Source organism: Zingiber officinale, chromosome 5B (genome assembly GCF_018446385.1).
Source record: "Zingiber officinale cultivar Zhangliang chromosome 5B, Zo_v1.1, whole genome shotgun sequence".
Classification (NCBI taxonomy): domain Eukaryota; kingdom Viridiplantae; phylum Streptophyta; class Magnoliopsida; order Zingiberales; family Zingiberaceae; genus Zingiber; species Zingiber officinale.
The window spans coordinates 139,994,493-140,015,524 of NC_055995.1; the positions used below are offsets into that span (position 1 = coordinate 139,994,493).

The 21,032-nt window shown below is 39.9% G+C and overlaps 4 protein-coding genes and 1 long non-coding RNA gene across 7 annotated transcripts; 3 read left to right on the forward strand and 2 right to left on the reverse strand.

Annotated features, from left to right (window-relative positions):
- Nucleotides 1-2,158: 2,158 nt before the first annotated feature.
- Nucleotides 2,159-3,159, reverse strand: LOC121986420. The gene has a single exon (XM_042540368.1). The coding sequence runs from the start codon at nucleotides 3,127-3,129 to the stop codon at nucleotides 2,320-2,322; it is 810 nt and encodes a 269-aa protein (XP_042396302.1). The 5' UTR covers nucleotides 3,130-3,159; the 3' UTR covers nucleotides 2,159-2,319.
- Nucleotides 3,160-3,789: 630 nt separating this feature from the next.
- On the forward strand, nucleotides 3,790-4,511 carry LOC121986422. Its single transcript, XM_042540372.1, has 2 exons — nucleotides 3,790-4,118; nucleotides 4,246-4,511. Exons 1-2 carry the CDS (start codon nucleotides 3,805-3,807, stop codon nucleotides 4,301-4,303), a joined length of 372 nt encoding a protein of 123 aa, XP_042396306.1. The 5' UTR covers nucleotides 3,790-3,804; the 3' UTR covers nucleotides 4,304-4,511.
- Nucleotides 4,512-5,696: 1,185 nt separating this feature from the next.
- LOC121986421 (protein FAR1-RELATED SEQUENCE 5-like) lies at nucleotides 5,697-13,134 on the forward strand. Of its 3 annotated transcripts, none has more exons than XM_042540369.1 (4): nucleotides 5,697-6,093; nucleotides 8,675-8,911; nucleotides 10,184-12,611; nucleotides 12,807-13,134. In XM_042540369.1, the coding sequence occupies exons 1-4, from the start codon at nucleotides 6,049-6,051 to the stop codon at nucleotides 12,878-12,880; spliced, it is 2,784 nt and encodes a 927-aa protein (XP_042396303.1). In that variant the 5' UTR covers nucleotides 5,697-6,048; the 3' UTR covers nucleotides 12,881-13,134. The 3 variants fall into 3 exon arrangements, with proteins under 3 accessions (XP_042396303.1, XP_042396305.1, XP_042396304.1); XM_042540371.1 differs by lacking the exon at nucleotides 5,697-6,093 and adding an exon at nucleotides 6,835-7,158; XM_042540370.1 differs by lacking the exon at nucleotides 5,697-6,093 and adding an exon at nucleotides 7,116-7,246.
- A 165-nt stretch (nucleotides 13,135-13,299) lies between these two features.
- LOC121986423 lies at nucleotides 13,300-14,842 on the reverse strand. Its single transcript, XR_006113409.1, has 2 exons — nucleotides 14,361-14,842; nucleotides 13,300-13,779 (listed from the first exon to the last, which is right to left on the reverse strand). It is a non-coding gene; the product is annotated as an uncharacterized LOC121986423 (long non-coding RNA).
- A 1,018-nt stretch (nucleotides 14,843-15,860) lies between these two features.
- On the forward strand, nucleotides 15,861-17,795 carry LOC121987169 (la-related protein 6C-like). Its single transcript, XM_042541062.1, has 10 exons — nucleotides 15,861-16,226; nucleotides 16,296-16,377; nucleotides 16,468-16,562; nucleotides 16,639-16,710; nucleotides 16,801-16,880; nucleotides 16,962-17,043; nucleotides 17,107-17,154; nucleotides 17,230-17,298; nucleotides 17,381-17,512; nucleotides 17,583-17,795. Exons 1-10 carry the CDS (start codon nucleotides 15,861-15,863, stop codon nucleotides 17,793-17,795), a joined length of 1,239 nt encoding a protein of 412 aa, XP_042396996.1.
- Nucleotides 17,796-21,032: the final 3,237 nt, after the last annotated feature.

Here is a 21,032-nt window from a genome sequence, read left to right on the forward strand (position 1 = left end):
TTGAATAAAAAATAAATTTATAATTAATATTTAAACAAGTTAAGAAGTAAGTTTATACATAAATTGTTCAGTAACTTAATTTCTAAAGCTAGTTTCCACTCTCAAGTTCATGCTCACGAGGAGTATGTTGGTCGCAGCTCTGCCGCACCAAGTAGTTGTTCCGGTCGCACCGACCACTGCTGCTGCATCGAGTTGTTCCGATCGCCGCTGACCAGTCTGACCACCAAGTTTGCATTGTCTATTTGTTAAGCAATCCGATTAGCAATGACAAGAATCCAATCTAAGGATGGCGCTAATGATGGGATCCACTCCAAGGAGTCGTCGGAGATGTTGTGGAACCACAAGCTGATGTATCGATTCGGTTGCTCGATCACAGGGTTAAAGAAGCCCAACCGGAACTTACCGCCATCGGATAGCAACTTAGCTTCGTCATAATGTGTCATCCCGTAAGTGACGATTAGTGGCTAAATTCATTGGGCTAGAACAAAGTCGACAACTTACATATTTTAAAATTTATCAACAACTTTTATGTTTTCCAGCAAATAAACGGATCATAAATATACTTCCCATAAATATTCTAACTTTGTCGGTTCAAACCCTAAGTCACAATTTCTTTAAACTTACAAAAAAAAAACACACACACAATAACTTATCATCAACAATGGGAGGAAAAGAATGTTACTTTCTTTAAAATTTACAGCCAGCTTAGAAAGAAAATTGGATGCATCTTACTAACTCTCTCACCTTCTCTCCTAGTAAATAAGATTTATAAAATCTATCTTCTCTACTGTCTTTTCTAAATTTCTATCCCGCCCTAGCTTCTCTCCAAATAAACAGGAGTTAAACTTATCTTATGAGTGTCTCCTCTTATATCTTCCATTCCATTTTCCATTCAAGTAAACAGATTATGAATTGTCACTCTGCCTAATGAACCCTAAAGAACCTCAAACCCTTCTGAAAAAGGAAAACACAAAATGTCTCCCATTTTTTGCAATATCAATTAATGCTATACTGATTAAAAAAAATAATGGCCTGGTCTTGCAATATCATTTGCTAAACTGTTACTCCATTCTATTGTTTTATCGAATAAAAATCTGCACTTTTGTTGGTCTGAAGAAATCAGTTCTAAGTGAAGTTTAGGCACAAAACATTGAATGCCAAGCAAACTTGTCAAAATAGAACATGGATCAGCATGGCAACCATATCAAGATAACCTACTAGGTTTGCTTTTCCAATATGATTTGGAAATTCCAAGGCGATATATGGAGAAATTGCCTCATAGATTGAATGTACAAGAAACGCATTAGCTTAGAAGGCTGCTATTCAAAACAATGCTCATGACCTTGGAAGGTTTTTATAAATACAATGGTTGCGGATTGAAGATTAAATATCACTTCAAAAACCAATTCACACAATGCATATAGGTTTTGTACTCTTTAAGGCAGGAATCATCTAACCAAAACCAAGCTAGTTGTTCAGTTTTACGATATTTCTTGGACTCTTCATCTATACCATTTGTGCATATATCAACACAAATCATGTTATTCGCGTATCACTGTTTCTAAGAACACCCATCACACACTTAGATCAAGGCCATCAATCATCATGTAGTTGTTAAGCATCCATTATATGGACATAATTGTTTATTTCAAGCTTCTATTTCAAGTGAATAATTACACCTTATATGATATTTAAATCGAAAGCACATTCATAAGCACCTGCATTCTGTGTGGTAAGTGGTAACCAATAATCATATCTCTAAGCAAAAGGGATCTGAAACGATGAGATTGAGGATCATGCCCAAGCAAACTGGAAGATGGGATTCCTAAAGTGATTCTCACCAACTATCCTCATGAACTTAAGGTAACTGATAAGGTACCATAATTCAGCTAACATAATCAATTAGCAATATTGAATTTGATTCATTTGAATGCCTGAGACCCATCAAACTGTTTCATGTATTGGCCTTAATTAACATGATTGTTTCTTGCATTTCAAAGAAATTTATACCACTAATATCTTAATGCAGTACTAGTTAGTTTTCAAATTGTTCTAGGTGTCAAAGATGTGCTGTTGTGTGTGGGCATAAAGCCATTGAAGGTGCATTGTCAAGAAAGATCTACAGATAAAACAAAAAAAAGCTGATAGATCTTGCTGAAACTGATAAATCATTCTTCTTGGTGATTCAAAAATATGTACAGAATCAACTACATATCTATACAAATTGAACGTATTTGGGCACTAAGGAAGCAATTTTTTTTCTTCAGGAAAGTAAGACAAAATCAATCAAAGAATTGTGTGCGCCATACCATCGTCAAGTCAAGATGCTTTTTTCCCATTTTTTTTCATCACGATAAGCGTCATATCAGATCCAAGCATGGTCATATTCCTCACCTCTAAAAGGATTGATTTTTTGAACATCGCCTTGATCTCCTCCACTTCCTGGGCCGAGGACGGGAGGTTCACCGCCAGGACGATGGCTCCGCCTCGGCGTACGGTGCGCTCCATCTCGGAAACGAACCGAGCAGGGAATAGCGCCTCGGTTACGCCGGTGCTGAATCCGAGATCAAATACGTTGTCGAAGAAGGGGAGGTTGTGCGGGTCTGCGCGTCGAACCAGAGGGAAGAAGTCGATGATGTCGACGCCGGTGACGTCGGCAACACCAGACTCCTGTAGGGCGGCAACCTCGTGGCCCGCGCCAGCGGAGACGCAGAGAACATTGGTGGAGTTGGAAAGGATACGGGCGGAGCGTAGGGTCGCGAACAGGGCAGCGAAGGCATCGGCTCTGCGGCGCCAGGCGCGAGAGGAGCGGAGCTTGAGGAAGCGTTTTTCGGGGGTGACGACCTCGCGGGCCGCGACATCGCAGGAGGAGCGAGGGGAAGAGTCGCCGTCCTGTTGGTGGCGGCGGGCGACGTGGCGATCGATGCGGACGACGGGAGCGGGAGTGCAAGAAAGGGAGGAGTTCGAGAAGAGATGGAGGAGGGCCAGAGTGCCGACGGCCGCGAAAACGAGTGAGATCCGGTTGAGCAACCGCTCGACGTTCTTCTCCGTCGCCATCTCGATCTCCATCTCTCTCTTCTTCGCTGCCATCGAAGGCGGAGGCTGTCTAGTCGCCTCTCTCTCCTCCATCCCTCGGCCCTGGCCCTCGCCCTCTTCCCTTTCTTTTCAATAGTTGAAAACGGGCCGTCGAAGCCCGGCCCAACTAGGTAACCTTCACCAAATCGCATCTGAATTTCATTCTTTTTTTTTATCTTTATTTTATTAATTCTATAATTGTTTTATTAAATAGATATTAAAGAATATTTTTAAATTTTTCAATTTTTAAAATTCTCTGTATAAAGGATTAAGAAGCATTGATTGCATTGGTTGGCATATGCGTGTCGATGTGCTTTTGCCAATGGGCATGCACTAAGTCGTTCTTGAGTGAACTTTGTTTATTACAATGAATGATTTGTAGCTTTAATTTTGGATCTCGAATCTTTGATTCTTCTTTATTCACATGGAGAGTGAATATGACATGCACATATGTGGATGCATGAACAATTTAAATGTGTTTCAAATGGGCAATTTACAAACAGTAATTACTTAGATCCGGTGTTTAAATTGCTTGATTTAGTGTTAAACGATACCAAAGCTTGCTCATTTTTTATTTTTAGCTCTTAATTTTGGAATTTTATGAATCAACTAACCGATCTCAGCCGCTGATCACGATCATCGGTGTTATCCGAATCTAGGAGTAGAAGGGCAATTTGGTGATTTCGCTGAGCAAACACTGGCGCTCCATCGCTCTATATAACACGTGGCATGCTGATGATTTTTAACTGTGCCTGCCAGCCAGAGATGATGAGCTCGCTGGACTTCCCCAGTCGCTGGCGATCGCCACGGCCGGAGGCGGCGAAGGACCGGACGACGTCGGCGCCGACCGGGTCGACGAAGAGTCAGCGGAGGGCGGCACCGTGGCGGCCGTCGCTGATGTCGATCTCGGAGGACGTCGCGCTGTTTGCGACCGGAGACGCCACGGCCAAGGCAGCCGCTGGCGGCGGTGGTGGGACGCGCAAGGCGTCGAAGGCCAAGTCAGCCAGAAGTGTCCGTCCCCGCTCCTTCAAGGACGACTACGGGTCTCTCTCTATCTTTCCATTTCTAGAAATTTCTCTAAGTAGAAGCAATCTTGTCGTAGATTTTGTCGGGCGTTCTTAAATTCTCTGGGATCTAGTATCTAACAGATCACCGTTTGCTGGATTCCAGGTACTATAGAGCAGCTAAACTTGTGCCAGCGTTTGCTCCAGCCGCCTTCATATTCTAAAGGGTAAAGCTGATTCAAGTCATGAAATCATAAAGGAAAAAGAAATGAAGTTGATCTGTACCTTCCTTTCCGGTTTGTGTTCTACTGTGTACATAAACTAATGCTCCTTCTTTGGCAGCATAGAAGTTCCTGATGTGTTTGGTTCAGCAATCTGATAAGCACATAATATTGAACACGAATATACAAATATAACAGAGTTCTACTTAAATCTCTATCAATTTAAATGGTCAAATTAAAATTAGTGCAAATCTGAATAATATTGATATCTTGATGAAGTCTCCGACACCATTTAAGTAAGATCCTACTTATATGAGATGGTTTCATAGATGGAACAAGTACCTTACCTAAACAAGGTCGAACTGAGTGAATGTGGAGTTGATAAAAACACACGAACTGAAGCCCTTCAGTGTTTCTTGAGAGTGGTAGTGAAGACTGAAAGGTGAGTGCTCTTTAGAAAGATGACAGTTTGTTACCTTTAATTTGGCTTCCTTTTGAAAGAAATACAGAAAAGAGAATTATTTTAGAACCACTTCCATGCCTCTCTAGAATCTTAAAAAGGAAGAGAAGAATTTCATGAATGAGGCATTTTCTTTTTGGGCCAAAGCTGTTCCTTGAATATCCAACAGCAAATCCTGATGCTGAAAAAATTTAATGCAGTAGTGCAAATTTATTGGAGTTATGTTCTTTCTTTCCTAACATTTATTACTCTTTGAATCAATTTTGAAGGAGTTCTTAGAGGAAGCATTTGCCCATCACCAAACTAAGCAACTCTAGGACTCTAGCTAAGATCAGCAAAAGAATTATGATGAGATCGGGTCATTCAAACAATTCAGCCTGGGAAAAAAATGAACATAACAAATAAAGAATCTATCCCTTAATTATCTACTGAAATCCATTTTCACATTTTATGTTTATGTCAAAAAAATTGATTAATTAACCTTTTGGGAGCTGTGCAAGGGTTGGATAGTGATGACTGATTAGTAAAATTTCTGGAGACACTTGACTTTATAATAAATAAATGAAGACATCCATGGTGTACATAAACAGGAGCAGAAAGCAAGATTGTTTGAACAAATCAAAAAGCATGCACAGAGAAGCCAATCAAAGCCCTTGGGAAACATGTAAAGTTAAACAAATTATTCATAGACCAGCAACAGGCGCAAAATATAAAACATAAGAACACTACAAACTTATCAGATACAATCAAACAAGATTCCTAAAAGCAAACGTGAGATCACAAGATTGACAGAAAATGAAGTTCTAACCTCTCCTTGTCAGCATTTCCTTGAGACTGCTCAACAGAGATACAATTTGGGACGTTCAATTGCTTGGTTCCCTTCATCTACTCATGTATATTTGTGCTCTTGTGCACTTGATGGACATTCTGACTTTGCACAAAGATCGTGGATGCTTGTTTTACCTACACAAGCGTTCAAATGAAATCCACATGTTACAGATAGATAGAGCTTAGAAAGCTTAAAATTTTACCAGCAACGAGAGCAAAGCAAGCATTAGGGGAGGAAAATGGATAAAAATGGATCAGATAAAGATGCATTTGAATATCTGGAGAATCAAGTGGCATTTTTCTTGGGAGAAGCTTCAGCTTTGGACGCTCTATCACCTTCATTGCACCTTGTTGATGTAATTTTGATCCTCTGAGCGTCCCTATCGATGGAAGCTGGCCGAACGCCTTCACTTGAGAAACATGCTGTGTCTTTCTTCTCCATTTCAGAGTTACTTTGGAGATGTTGTCCAATGCTGATCCCCTGCTGTCTGGGGAAATGATTCTGGTAAGATCCTCTCGTTGGCTGTTGCATTGGGAGCCACAACGGCCGAAACTGATCTTGGACTCTCCACCTCGCGATCTCGACCGATGCCATCCACAACGGCCGCAGTTTTCACAAATCTCCTATCGAACTCATCCGTTTCATGAGGTCTGATGATCTCCACTCAGGGGGCCTCGAGGGCAACCTGCCCGATGGCACCTTCTCACCGCGCTCGCCTATGAGAGCCTCGATGTCGAGCACATGTGCTGATTATGCAAAAAGGAGGCGGATCGCTTCCAACTTCCTTCCTCAGACCCCAAGCAGTGCCGACTTTCCTTGGATATGGAAAAGAGGAGACAGATCCAGGGGAGGGGGCGCTTGAGTTCTGATCTGGGTGGGGCGAGGGTGTCGTCAAGGATCGCGAAGCGGCAAGGAGCGGAGACGTCGAAGGGTTTGCGTTCGTCCTCATTAAAATGCCGGGTGATGTCTGCTGGATGTGGGAGGAAAGCAAGGGGTCGATCGTCGAGGCCGCGGGAAGAGGCAGAAGCGGCGTATGCAGAGCCCGATCGCGGGCGAAGAAAGCGGCGGCGGCGGCGGCGGTGGAGGTCCGGCCTGCCGGCGGAGCGTGGGGCATCTTCTCGGGTTCTCCTCTCTTCCTCTCACGCTCTTCGTCGCCGGAGCAAAGAGTGCCGATCGACTAGCGGTGAGATGACAATGGACGGTCGATGATGCGGGAAGTGAAGCGGCAGGGAAACATGGGCTTGAAGTGGATGGTGGGCCTTTCGCGGGCTGTTGGAGGCGAAGCTTCTCTTTTATCCAACTCACGCAAGGTTCGGATCAGTGCGGAATGAATCCGACCCGCTTTGCAGCCCCACCCGAACTTGAACTCACTATAATTGCTGGAAGAGCACGAATAAGATTTACCCAAATCCACCACCCCAATCCCTCCACCTTCCTCTCCCTTTTGTCCTCTCCCCAAACTGCCCCGGTGTAAGATCCAGAGAACTCCTCCACCGCTCCCTTTCCGCGTTCTCGTCGCCGTGGCGGCGTTGAAACGGCCGGCGACGGCTTCCGATCGAACCCTCCGAGGTACCTTCCGGACCCTTCGATCTCTGCCCCCTCTGTGCCTATATGCGATTGTGTATTCGCCCTCCGTTCCCCTGTTTATGCATTTAGGGTTACTGTTTTCTTTGTGATTTGGTTAAAATAAATTAGAAATTGATCCTTGTTTTTCTATATCAGTGGGTTTTTTCGCTTTTGGTTGTCAATGAAAGAACATAAGTCTTACCGTGCTTGAGTTCGTTCGAACGTGATCGTTAGGTTATAGCAACTGCAAAAGCGGAATCAGTGCTCGTGAAATGAGCTTGAGGAATTCAATCAATTGATTCCCCGTGTATCTATCTGATTGTGTCCCTCTTGATCGATTACTAGATCATCGCTGCCGCTCGTCAACGCCGAGAACGGAACATAAATGTCGTTTTCAGGATATATAGGCCCAGTGGAGATATTTCTTGGTGTGAAAAACAATCTATTACCAAAAAAAGAAAGAAAGAAAAATGGGCACTGGGTTTGTTGTGGGAAGATTAGAGAAGACATGGAGTTGGTAGGCAGTTACATGAAATTAAAAAAAAATCAATTTTGACAGGAGCAGACTCTATTCCTGGCCTGCAGAGGTGTTCGCAGTATCCACGGTATACACTGCAGAGTTCAGTTTATAGTCCCTCTTCACAATACTTCAGTATTGTCAAAAGTGGGCTCAATGGTGAAGTAACCAAAACTTACTAGGCCTCAACCTTGTAGCTCCTAATTGCCTAAAAGAAGCTAGTGGCAGAAATTCATACAGCTTATGAACCAAGACAACTTCCTCTATGAATCTAGGTTATCACAACGACCATTGGAGCATCACTTCTTCTGGCATACATTTCAGTTTAAACAGTATTTTTTTCATTGTTTTTGTATTCGGCATAGATATTTGTGTTGACTATTGTAAATTTTAATCATATCCAATAATAGTCATTCCAGTCTAATGATATAGTCTTTGATAATTTCAAGTTGTCTCAGAAAATTTAGGTAGGATCAGTACTTTCCATATTCAGTTGATATTTTGTGTCCCTTGGTAAAATTCTATAAAACTGTGCACAAAGCAAAATTGCTTTATTTTTTGATTGAATACGATGATATAACCAAGCAAAATTGAACTAGACTTCTGAGGTATCTCCTTGTTTCATGGGGCCGAGAGACTTTGTAAATCATACATTGCATTGCCGCAAGTTAGATTACATCTTGTTCTAAGTTTTTTTTTTTTTGCTTCTTGGATGTATATACTTGACAAATCTTCATAGCAGTAGGTACTGGTATTTTAAACAATAATCCAAAGTCAAAATGTTGTGGTTTATATGTTTTAGATATGGTGCATTCCATTGCCTAACTGCACAACATCATGTTTGCTTATCTTTTAGAAATTATACATATATTTTTAGTTCCAAGTGTAGAGTATATGGTTGAATAATTAATAATTTTACTATGCGCAGAGATATTTGTGTAGTTGAAATTACTGCTTTCTGCAGAGGCAGAGATAATATATGTTCCTGATCTATGTTTGCAGTTTTACAGCATGAAGAGTGATAAAAAGACTTTTGTTGCCCCAGCCATAGTTTTTACTCCTTTGAAGCCTGTCACATCTGCACATGGTAGTTCTGGTGGTCATCCAACTACATTACAACCATTACTGCATACATGGACACGGCCTGTTGTTTTGTTGTCTCCGGCCACACCCTGGGCTGCTCAACCACCTATTCCATCAGCTTCAGAGATTTCATCCATGCAGAATAATTGCCAAAAGGTTTACCCTTTATTATTTGATTATTTCGTATTTCTTTATTGATCCACTAGATAAACTGTTAGGAATATACCAAAAGCATGATTTCATTCATGGAAAATAAGTCATTTAGGAGCTACATCCTAAAAGCATATCTTATATGCCCCTCTTGCAAATTATATGAGGGGATCTAAGCAAAATTTCCTTGATTATTTGGAGTGAATTGAGTAGAGAAAGACCCTTCCACACTTGGTAATAATCAAGTTTTTACCTTATTTCCTCTCTCTCCTTTCATTCCATGAATCCACTCTTTCCCTTCTCTCTGATTCCTTTCTTTCCTTTCAACGCAAGTAAACAGGGCCTTTTGCTTTTAGAATATGGTCAATCATATTACCATTGACAAATTTGTTTTAACATAAGGAGCAAAACAAGAAGAATAAACAATGATGAATCCGTATTTATTTATTAGCCTTCATGAACCAAATGGGTTAACATTCTACTTGCTATGTGGAAGGCAACTTTTTTTTTGTATGCAGCTTCTTGTAATATTTGCTGTGGAAATTGTGATCAACAAATGTGTTAAACTATGTGATGATAGAGATGCTTTATAAGGCACTTGTTCTCTCTCATATTGTCTATGCATTAAACTTTAAATTAATTTGGGACAATTTATGATGATGGAACATTTTGATATAGAGGAGGTACTGATAACATATAAAATGTTTATCCGTTTTTGTGCTTTATAACACGTTCTTTTGGAACATTTTACCGTAGAGGAGGTGTCGGAATTGATCACATATAAAATGTTTGATCCCTTTTTGTGATTTATATAACATATCTTTTTATTAAACATGTTTTGTCCCTGAATGAAAAATGTGCAATCAATTGTAGCATTCTTTTCGCCTTGTAGCATATGCAATCATATATTTTTCTAATCTTGAATTGGTTCTCCTACAAGAAGTTAGATTCCAAGTTTAAATCGACTAATCTCTTTAGCAATAAAATACTTAGTAAGGAAGTTAACTAGAACTATTTATGTTTAAATCTAATGTAATGGATTAGCAGTTAAATTATATTTCTATGACTAGATTCATGTTAAGTAGTTAATTCACAATTGCGACTTATTAATATGCTTAATTGTTTGCATACTGCTGATGCATTATGCATTGATCTAATGTTATTTCTATACCTTTAAATGCAGTATATATCTGTCTTAGTTAGACTATTCTAATTTGTTATTATTTATTGTATCAATTAGTTGTGGAAATTTTATACGAATTTCATATGGTTGAGCAGGCGAAGGTGATGGACATGGCAAGTACTGATTCTATGCAAGTAGGGGATGGCAGTAACGTGAGATGGGTACCAAGGATTGATATGTTGTTTGACAGTGAGAATGATGCATATGAGTTTTATAATGCATATGCAGAGAACGTGGGTTTTATAGTCAGGAGATCAACATTGTGGACATCAAAAAATATCATCACTAGGAGGACGTTTGTGTGCTCAAGGGAAGGCTTTCGAGAAAAGAAAAAAGGTGCAAAAGAGGCTAAGTGTCCAAGACCTGAAACAAGAATTGGTTGCCCAGCATGCATGACCATCAGGCTCACACCTAGTGGAAAGTACCGCGTGACTGAATTTGCACCGAACCACAACCATCAGATAGCAACTGTGTCTACAATCCATACATTGAGGGCAAAAAAACTCAGGCGTAAGGCTCGAGTTGCTAGAGCAGATCTGACAGATGATACTGTGACAACACCAGAGTTTGAAACTGAGGATGATGCCTATGAATTCTACAACATGTATGCTGGTAGGTTAGGATTCAGTGTTCGAAGAGCAAGTGTGACTGTCAATGCAGAAAATGCGATAACAAGAAGGATGTTTGTTTGTTCACGAGAAGGCTTTCGTGAGCAGAAAAAAGGAGCAAAGAGGGTAAAGAAGCCCCGTCCCGAATTCAGAACAGGTTGTCCTGCCTGTATGGTCATTCGAATAACGCCTAGTGGCAAGTATCAAGTAACGGAATTTGTTACATATCATAACCATCAGCTAGAAGCTTCTCTTTCTACTGAGAACTTGATATCTCAGACTGCAGATAATGGTTTAGATCGTGCTGCAGAAATGGCTGATGAATCTGCAGAGAATGCAGACAATAAGCAAGTACAATCTCGTCAACATTGCACCTTGCTTTCTGCTGATAAGAAAAACCATCTACAAACCAAGCGTATTAAGGCTATTCAGGTTGGTGATGCTGGGGCCACATTGGAGTATTTACAAAAGATGCAGGAAGATAACCCATCATTCTACTACGCCATAAAAGTTGACAAAGATGATGATTTATCAAACTTCTTTTGGGCGGATGCAAAATCTATGATGGATTTTTGTTACTTTGGTGATGTTGTATTCTTTGATACTACCTACAAAATACTTGGTTATGGTAGGCCATTTGTGTTATTTACTGGTGTAAATCATCATCACCAAACTATCATATTTGGTGCTGCGCTACTGTATGATGAAAACACAGATTCGGTGAAGTGGTTGTTTGAGAGTTTCAAGGCAGCAATGAGTGGGAAACAGCCTAAAACAATTTTAACAGAACGTTCAGCAGTTATAAGCGAAGCAATAGCTGCAGTTTGGCCAGGTACAATACATCGATTCTGCATTTGGCATATATATCAAAATGCTGTCATGCAACTAAGTCAAGCATTCCATGGATCAAAAACTTTTGGATATGATTTTAGCCGATGCCTGTTTGACTTTGAAGATGAAGAAGATTTCTTGAGAGAATGGGAGGCTATGTGCAGAAAGTATGAACTTAAAGAAAATGAATGGTTGGGTCAGTTATTTGAGGAAAGGGAAAAATGGTCGCTTGTATATGGACGGGAAGCATTTTATGCAGATATGAAAAGTGCCCAACAGAAAGAGAGTATTGGTACCGAATTGAAGAAATATTTGACCGCTGAGACTGACCTTCTGTCCTTTTTTGAAAATTATGAGAAAATATTATCTGAGAAAAGGTCTGCAGAGCTACAAGCTGATTTTAGTGCTAGTTTGAATACAAAGAAGTCACCTTCTATGCGCATGCTGAAGCAGGCTGCAAATGCTTACACTCCAGCTGCCTACAGAATGTTTGAAAGGGAGTTTGAATCATACATGGATTGTATGTTATATAGTTTAGGCGAAGTTGGCACGATATCTCAATACAACGTTATAGTCGATGAGAAACCTAAAGAACATTTGGTGAAATTTGATTCTGTAGATGGTTCTGCCACATGCAGTTGCAAAAAATTTGAATTTCTTGGGATACAATGTTGCCATGTGTTGAAAGTACTAGATACAAGAAATATTAAAGAGATCCCATCACAGTACATCTTGAAAAGATGGAGAAAGGATGCTAAGAACAGTGAGTTAAGTCAAAACCTAGCGCTCTCTTTTGGTGATCCTCAGTCATCAGTAACAAATCGCTGTAACATTTTATGCCGCATTTTTGGTCTAGCTGCAGCACATGCGGCTAAATCTTTAGATTCATATGCATTTCTCGAAGGCCAAGCAGAACTACTCAATAATCAGATTGAACAATTTTTACAGACGAGATCTGTAGAAACAACTTCTGTAATATCTGCTCCATCTGATCGACTACAAAATCCAGTTGAAAGTGGAGTACCTGAAAGCCTGCAGTATGATAAAACAAATCAAGCAATATTTGTAGACAGCACATCACACGGTAAATACAAAAACAGTGCATTCACTTTGATAGTATAGTTCAGAAATAGTTGTATAGGATTTTAATTGCTACGTTTCTTTTAATAATTAGAATGTATTTAACTCGTTAAATCTAAGTCAACTGACATTACAATGTATCTGAAATGGTTCCTCCACCATTGTTTACATGTTTTATTAAATATCTTTCTTCGTGCAGGATTTCTAGGTTCCAGACAGTCTCACCCAACCATGTGCTGGGGGCAATTCTCATCCGGGCCACCAGAATTGTGACGATACGATCCCATGGTGTATTTTACTAATCTTGTACACTTATGTAGGGCAGGATTTTTATCATGTTTATTTAGTTTATGCTTAAACATGTTTGTCTGCCAAGATTTGGTAATCAATTTAGCTCATTTTACAAGCAACAAGAATTTGTCTAAATGGATATTTATTGTATCTGAAAAATTCGTTTACTGATGATTAGAATGGCGAACAGATGGTTTTGGGGGGTCAAATTCAGACTTGGCTCCTTCATTGGTTCACATGATTTGAGTAAGTTCCTTCTTTTATTTTATTTTTGTCAATTTAATTTAACTGGTTGATAGTATTGCTTTGTTTAATCATCCAAAGCAAGCATAATCTGTAGCACCTACTCTTTACAACTTTTTTTCTGCAATTTTAGATATAAATGAACACCAACCGACAAATTGTGAAGAACTAGTTCTTATTGTCATTCATCTTTTTGGTCTATAAAAGGAAGATTGGTTCGATCCAATGCGATCGCCATCTTCGCCATCGAAGTTACACTCGGTAAAAGAGTGATTTTTTCCATGCCAAAACTCTTCTTCAATGTACAAAACGACATTAAACAGAGCAGCCAGAGCATCGAATCTGTACATCTGATCTATTTGGAGAGAGCACGTCGCCATCTTAGATGACCTGATGATAGAAGGAAGAACATTTGCGACCGCCAAAGGCTCAGCTCTCGTCGTCGCCAGCGCCGGAAGGCTTGGAGGCCTTGGGGAGGAGGTTGTGGATTCTAAGCATCACGCCGCCGCTGGCGATGGTGACGGAGACCAGCAGCTTCGTTAGCTCATCGCGTCATTCCTCACCGTCAACTGGATGTGCCGCGGCACAATGCGAGTCTTCTTGTTGTCCCGCGCCGCACTGCCCGCCAACTCCAGCACCTGAAGAAAACATCAACAGCGGGCATCGATCATCGTGAATCGATTCGACAAGAATTCCCCTTTTGAACCCTAAACTGTGAAAGGAAACTTAAGAAACGCAAGCTTCAGCTGCGAGGTACTCCAGCACGGCGGCAAGGTAGACCGGGGCGCCGGCGCCAACTAGCTCGGCGTACTTGCCGGCCTTTAAGAACTGCACGATCCGGCCGACGGGAACTGGAGGCCAGCCATGCTACTCCTAGAAGTCCCCTTCTTCGCAGCCCCGGAGTCCCGGACGCCGGCAGCTATTGCTTCGCTTATAGCTGATCCCGGAGCACACGGATCGGGAATCAGGACCGTCAGATGTGATTGGTATCGGACGGGTAGGATTAAATGTTATCTGAGTTAGCATCGTACAAAAATCAATTTGTTATTTTTATTATTATCATAAATTGATAAAACATATTCATTAGATTTTGCTGATTTTGCCCCACCGCCGATGACATACACCGGCTGATAACTACACCGCCGGCGACGATCATTTATTTTTAACACACCAATTCGCGATCCATAAAACCACGTACAGAAGAAAAGAGAGACAGCACCTAAATGACATGGTAGTCGAGAAATGGGAGCCAGTTTGGGTCTCCGATGGAGGTGAAGAAGAGGTAGATGACGGAGTCGTCACGCACACCGGCCTCGGCGAGGGCAGAGCCGTCGTCAGCCAGCAGGCGGCCATTGCCGAGCACGAGAAGCACATGCTGCTCCAGTGGCATCTTCTCCTCTCCAACGACGGCGATGGCCTTCTTCAAGTTCCCCACCGTGGCATCCTTCTCCACCTAGCTCGACGTGGAACAACCTCCCAGTTAGCATCTCCACCAAAACCTTCATCCTTTCCTTGCCTTCTCTTCTCTTTTTGCAGAGCCGTTCATCACTTGTATTGGCAGCATTTTATAGGGTTTGTCGATTGTCGAACGCAGCGGACACGGTCGGCCCCTGAAACCAAGACAGGGAGATTAAAATCGTGTCTTTGCTCTTTTGGGCACATAAAAATCAAAATTTTAAGTAGCCGCCGTGAATTCCTCCCAAGCTTGTGCTAATGTTAAAAGTGCCCGCCTTTTTCAAGTAACAAAGTATCCCTCTTTTGCCTATTGGAATTATATCAAAAAGGCGCTTATTTTATTTTTCCTATTTTTTCCGTCTCAAAAATATCTTTATTCTAATATACTATTATAGCAGCAAAAACTATAATTATTCCAATATATTGAAATAAATTATTAAAACTATAATCAAAATCCCAAATTAGAAATACATAAAAAAAATATGAGTTTATGAAAAATATCTTTATGCGATTAATACTAGATCTTAAAAATAAATTGAGGACTTAAGCCCAATATTATATCATTATGGATATATATGATTTTTTTTCTAACATAAATCAACTTAATATTATTTTTAGTCGAACTTGATCAATCTCATAAAACTCTAAAAAAGAAGAAATCTGATGAACTTCTGGAAAAGAATAGCATTAATGTACATGTTTTGAATCTGATGAAATCTGATGAAATTCTGATCAATCGTAAAACACTTAAGAGAACAAATAAAAGAATATTGAGAGATAAATATTCTAAAGATAAATCTTTAAATATACATAAGTGTAGTTTATCCAATAAACAAATTAGAAAAGCAGACCATCTATTTTCAAGATAAGTAGGACAAAACCCAAAGCCGAGACATCATCAAACTTCCTTCCTATTAAAACAGGAATTATATTGCTGTCTAATATACCAAAGAAAATTTATTTAATATTATATCTTAATTTTGAGGATATTTTATTGCTAGCTATTTGCTCGTGTTAAAATTTATTTTTTTGAAATAAATATTATACTACTTTATTCTGGCAATTCAATCTGGCCGAAAATGTGTCGAGGTGAGAGGAATTGTGGGAAGAAGATCGAGTGAAATTAGGAGGAAATAGTCTCGAAAATTCCTTTCACCACAAACTCCATGAGAAAGAAGTGGAGAACAACACTACTTAAAGAGGCAATCGAAGAACACCCTGAAAAAATAATAATAATTATTTTCAGGAAAAAAAAACAAATTTAATGGCACAAGAAACCAGAGGAGAAGAAGAGAAGATCAAAGAAGTGGTGGAGGAAGAGACGACGACGGAGGCGGGTGCTCTGAGCCCGAGGTTTAAGCTGAATGTCCACGCGCCGGAGTTCGTGCCGCGGTCGCACTTGCCGGCGGTCGCCACCGCGCCGCCGTCTTCCTTACCAGGAGGGTGCTTCTACCCCTACCTCCAGTTCTTCAACGGCGGCAACGGCGGCGGCGGCGGCGGCTCATTGGGACCAGAATGGTTCTACTTCGCAGACCAAGAATCCACTCACTTCGTTCCGGATTTCTACGGCAAAGGCGCAGCAGCAAGCCCGAAGAACAGCAGCGATCTAGCTCAAAAGATAGTAAAGCAGGTTCTGATCATTTTGTGACTTATTAAAAAAGTATACATGTTTAAATGATTTTTGCAATCCGAATCACAGGTGGAGTACCAGTTCAGCGATACCAATCTGGTTGCAAATGATTTCCTGATGAAGATTATGAACAAAGATCCAGAAGGATATGGTGAATATATATACATACATTTTGATTTTTCAGTTACATATTATTTCAATTGGTCTAATTAAATGATCATATATAATTTTCTTGATTCAGTGCCAATGTCAGTGGTTGCTTCTTGGAAAAAGATAAAAGCTCTTGATGTCAATAACTACACGCTCATTAAAGCCCTCAAGACCTCCTCTAAGCTAGTGAGGATTTAACTTCTTTTCAAATCTTTTATACCATTTTAATGAGTATATATAGAATTTCATGTTAATTTTTTAGGTTCTTAGCGAGGATGGCAAGAAGATCAAACGCAAGCAACTTTTCACTGAAAGAGACAAAGAGGAGCTCCAAGTAAGCAATGGAAAATATATATTTCATTATTTTTATTTTTTTATGCAATATTATTGATTCTTCTTCTTCTTCTTCTTCACTTTTTTGTAGTCTCGTACTGTTGTGGTAGAGAATCTGCCAGAGGATTACTCGCGCCAGAACCTTGAAAAAATATTCAGCGTCGCTGGGTGGTAAACATAAATCGATCTTCTTCATCATTTAAAATAGGGGGGAAAATGAATCATAATCATGATGATTTTGATCTTTACTAGCGTGAAGAACATCAGGATATGCCATCCTCAGGAGCCAAACTCAGCGAGAAGCTCCAAGAATGATGTGCTGATCAGCAATAAGGTATTCGTGTTTAATGGTTTTCGATCTCTTCAAAATGACTGTGAATTAATTTTCTGAATGAAGCTGCATGCGCTGGTGGAGTACGAGAGCACGGATCAAGCTGAGAAGGCGGTATGAGTCGATTGACAGATTGTTGTTGGAGCATTAATTGAGAAGGCCATTAGATGTTCTTCGTTGATTATGCAGGTCGAGAAGTTGAACGATGAGAGGAACTGGAGAAAGGGCCTTCGAGTGAGAACGATGCTACGATGCTCTGTAATCTCTTCTCCATTTTCTTCTTCTTCTTCTTCTTTTTTGGGATAATTTTTAACAATGAAATTTACAACTCTGTGTGCAGCCAAAATCTGTGATCAGAAACAAGAAGCTGGACTTCGATCACTTCGACATATTCTCCGACGATGAACAGTCGTCCTCTTCCCAAACTCTGGCCGGGTCTCCTCGCGGCGATCAAGTGCCCCCCGATCACAGCGTAAGTCTGACTAGCTCGGTGCTGCTTGCGGCGGCGGCCGCCGCGGACTGACTCCTTTACTTTGGCGCAGAACGAGGAGAGCCAGAACGGGGCTCGAAAAGGCTGGGGGAGGGGGCGAGGAGGCAAGGCGCTGGGGCAGGGCGGCGGCCAAGCAGGGGAGGCAATGAGCAAGCTATGCTGCCCGCAAAGCCCCCGGATGCCCGACGGCACGCGCGGGTTTACGATGGGGCGGGGGAAGCCGTCTCCGGCGACGACGAGTACTCTTGGTCCCGTCGGGCCATGAGGATGACCGGTCGGCCGGCCGGCGCTAGCTGCAGCTTTTGCTCTGGGAGGCCAGCTAGCTAGCTGTTTGTAATCACTAGCTGATGCAGTAACTGAAGTAGAAGTATAGATCTGATATCATGATCTTGATCTGAACTGCTCTTTTTGAATAATTTGATCGATCGATCGATCCGTTTGTATTACGAGAGTTTTCACAAGCTACACTTTGCTAATAAATTTGTACTTGAATCAGCTGCATGGTGATGAAGTTAGTCTTTTGTTTCTTAGGGGAATCAGAATCAAAATCAAAATCAAATTTGAGCAGCTTGGAAAAAGAAATATCCGTCTTGTATTCGATATTTCGAGAATGTTTTCGAGCGAAATGAAAGCATGTATAAGGTTATTAGGTTTCAGATTATTAGATATAAGTTTAATATGTAGTATTTTTTTAGTCCAATTTATTATTATCTACGGGTTGATAACAAATTTCATTCCTATATAAGGAAGAGATCTCCGTTGAATTAGAGCATTTGATAGAATCCTCATTCCCCATTGATAAGTGTTTGTGGTACCGTTACCCTAAATCCCTTAGAAGATTTCTCTTCAATTGATTCTACTTCTTCTTCTTCCTGAAAGATATTGGATTCTTAGATGATGCTATAGGACAAGGGCAATTATGTTATTTATCATTGTTCTTATATTTTACTTTGTTATGTCATGCTAATTGTTTAAACTAGATGATGGATTGTATTTTTTGATTTCATGACAATAGAGTTTAGGTTCTTTGTCGATCTTTTGTTTTAGGTTTTCCTAACTTGTGATCGTTGAAACTCTTGTATTGAAAACCTAGGAAAGATTTGGGTTTTCATGTTTTTCATGTTCTTCACAAAGAACACGAAGAATAGCAGTGAACCACCATTTTCTTTGTCTAAAATCGTCGCGTTTGATCTAATTTTAGGTTAAATCATAATGGTGTAATTGATTGCCTTGGTCAGACAATTGATTACCAAGCTTAAGTTTACTAACATAATTGATGGAAATCAATTGACCCAATAGATTCAGTTGATATCAATCGATTAGTGAATTTTACCAATCCATTAGGACGTTTAGATCGAATAAAAGGACGATTTACAATCGATTACATGGTTCGATCAGACACAAAAGCGATTGGGATCGATCAAGTCAATTGATTGAAGTTATTTTAACAATCGATGGATAGCTTTAAGTCATGATAAATTCTTGCCGTCAATCGATTAAGATTTTTTTTCTAATAAATTACAACGTTAAATCACAACAAATTTATCTGTTCAGTTAAAGTTCCTTGGATTTTCTTAGGTCAATTTACATACATGCTACTAAATTAAACTAATGTGTAGACCCAAAAGAAGGCGCATTAGGTAGATTTAGTACATTTTATGTTAATAAACATATATCTATGCTAATAGTAATTCATCCAAAGAAAAATTACATTTATGTCAGATATATGATTAAGGGACAAAATTTATTTTTGTTCAGATCATACACAAAATGTCTGCCCATAGGAAGACATACTGCGTATCAGATTAAATTTATTGTAAGCTATGAACCAATTTATAACTTATATAAAGTATCGAATTATGCGTTATATGGGCCGACCCAAAGAAAAACTCATTATGTGGTCAATTAAAGTTTGAGTTAGATTAAAGAATACCGCTAACAAATTATATTTTAGTTTACAAAATAAAATATAATATTATATTTACTATCTCATAAAGAGCTCATTTATATACATTTAAAATTTTATTTTATTTGTATGATTTATTACTTGTAGTTATACATATTCTTGGCTATAAGTAAATTGTAAGCTTACATTATTTTTTCTCTTTAATTTCATTGCAATCTGTAATTGTTAGTATTAATAACATTCCTACACTAACTGGTTCAAATATTACTGAATGGAAATAGAATGTGATTGTAGTCTTAGGCTGTATGAATTAAAACTATGCATTGAGGCATGATTGCCCTGCACCCCTGACTAGTGCTACCACTATAAAGAAGAGGGTTGAATTTGAAAAGTGGGAGCGATTAAATTCATATGTCTAAGTATCATGAGGTTCCATTCTGACACCAATTAAAAAAAATGTGGAACCGCCACATCAGCGGCCCCCCTAGAGCCGGTCCCACGGATATGGAGGGAGGTAAATGCAGGTACACAGGTAGAAAGTGCATGGCGGAGACGTTAACCCCAGGCAGTGACACCCTGGGGATCGATCCCTAGACTTTTCAGCCACAGAACCATGCACTCCCCATCTGTGCTACGCCCTGGGGACATTCTGACACCAATTAAAGGCTCAATAACTAAGGGAGAGAATGCTAAGAGTTTCCTCAGCCAATTAACAGATTATTTCATGGCAAATGAAAAAGCTAAGACTAACACACTTCTACCAAAGTTGATAACTATGAAGTATAATGGCAATGAAAACATAAGGGAGTATATTATGAAGATGTCTAATATCTCCATAAGTCTAAAAGCACTTAAACTCAAAATGTCTAAGTATATGTTAGTGTATTTCGTCTTGATATCTATGCTTATACGATTCACTACTTTTAAGATTTCTTATAATACTCAAAAGGAAAAGTGAGCATTAAATGAGCTTATAGTTCAATTCGTGCAAGAGCTAGGAAGAGAGATTAAGGCATGAGACACCTGAAAGTGCTCACTTAGCATCTAGTTCCCAATGTTCGAGTAAAAAGTAAATGAGGATCAATAATAAAGAAAAGGGAAAACAAACTATAGATTTTGGGATATTTTTGGTCATAAGGAGCACAAAAAAATAGTATAAGGAGCCCACCTATTTCTTTTGCAAGAGAAAAGACCATATGAAGAAAGACTGTCCAAAAACGTCAATTGGCGTATAAAGAAGGATAAACTTCTCAATTTTGTTAATTTAGAGATTATTGTACTTATTGGGGTCTTGACGTCCGCTAGAGGGGGATGAATAACTTCCTACAATTGTTAGTTACAGCAGAAGCAAAAATACTAACAAACAAAAGGAAAGCTAGCCCTAGAAAATGATAAACAAGAAGCAAACCAATACACGTTCATTTAACGTGGTTCGAAGATTAGACCTCCTACTCCACTACTGTCTGTAAGGTGGACGATCCCAATGCATCGATGGATGATTCTCTGAAAAACTCCGGCTAGCTTAAACATTCTTCTCAGTGGAGAAACCTCACCACATCCTTGATCCAAAAACCCTTATATCACAAGAAGAGCTTA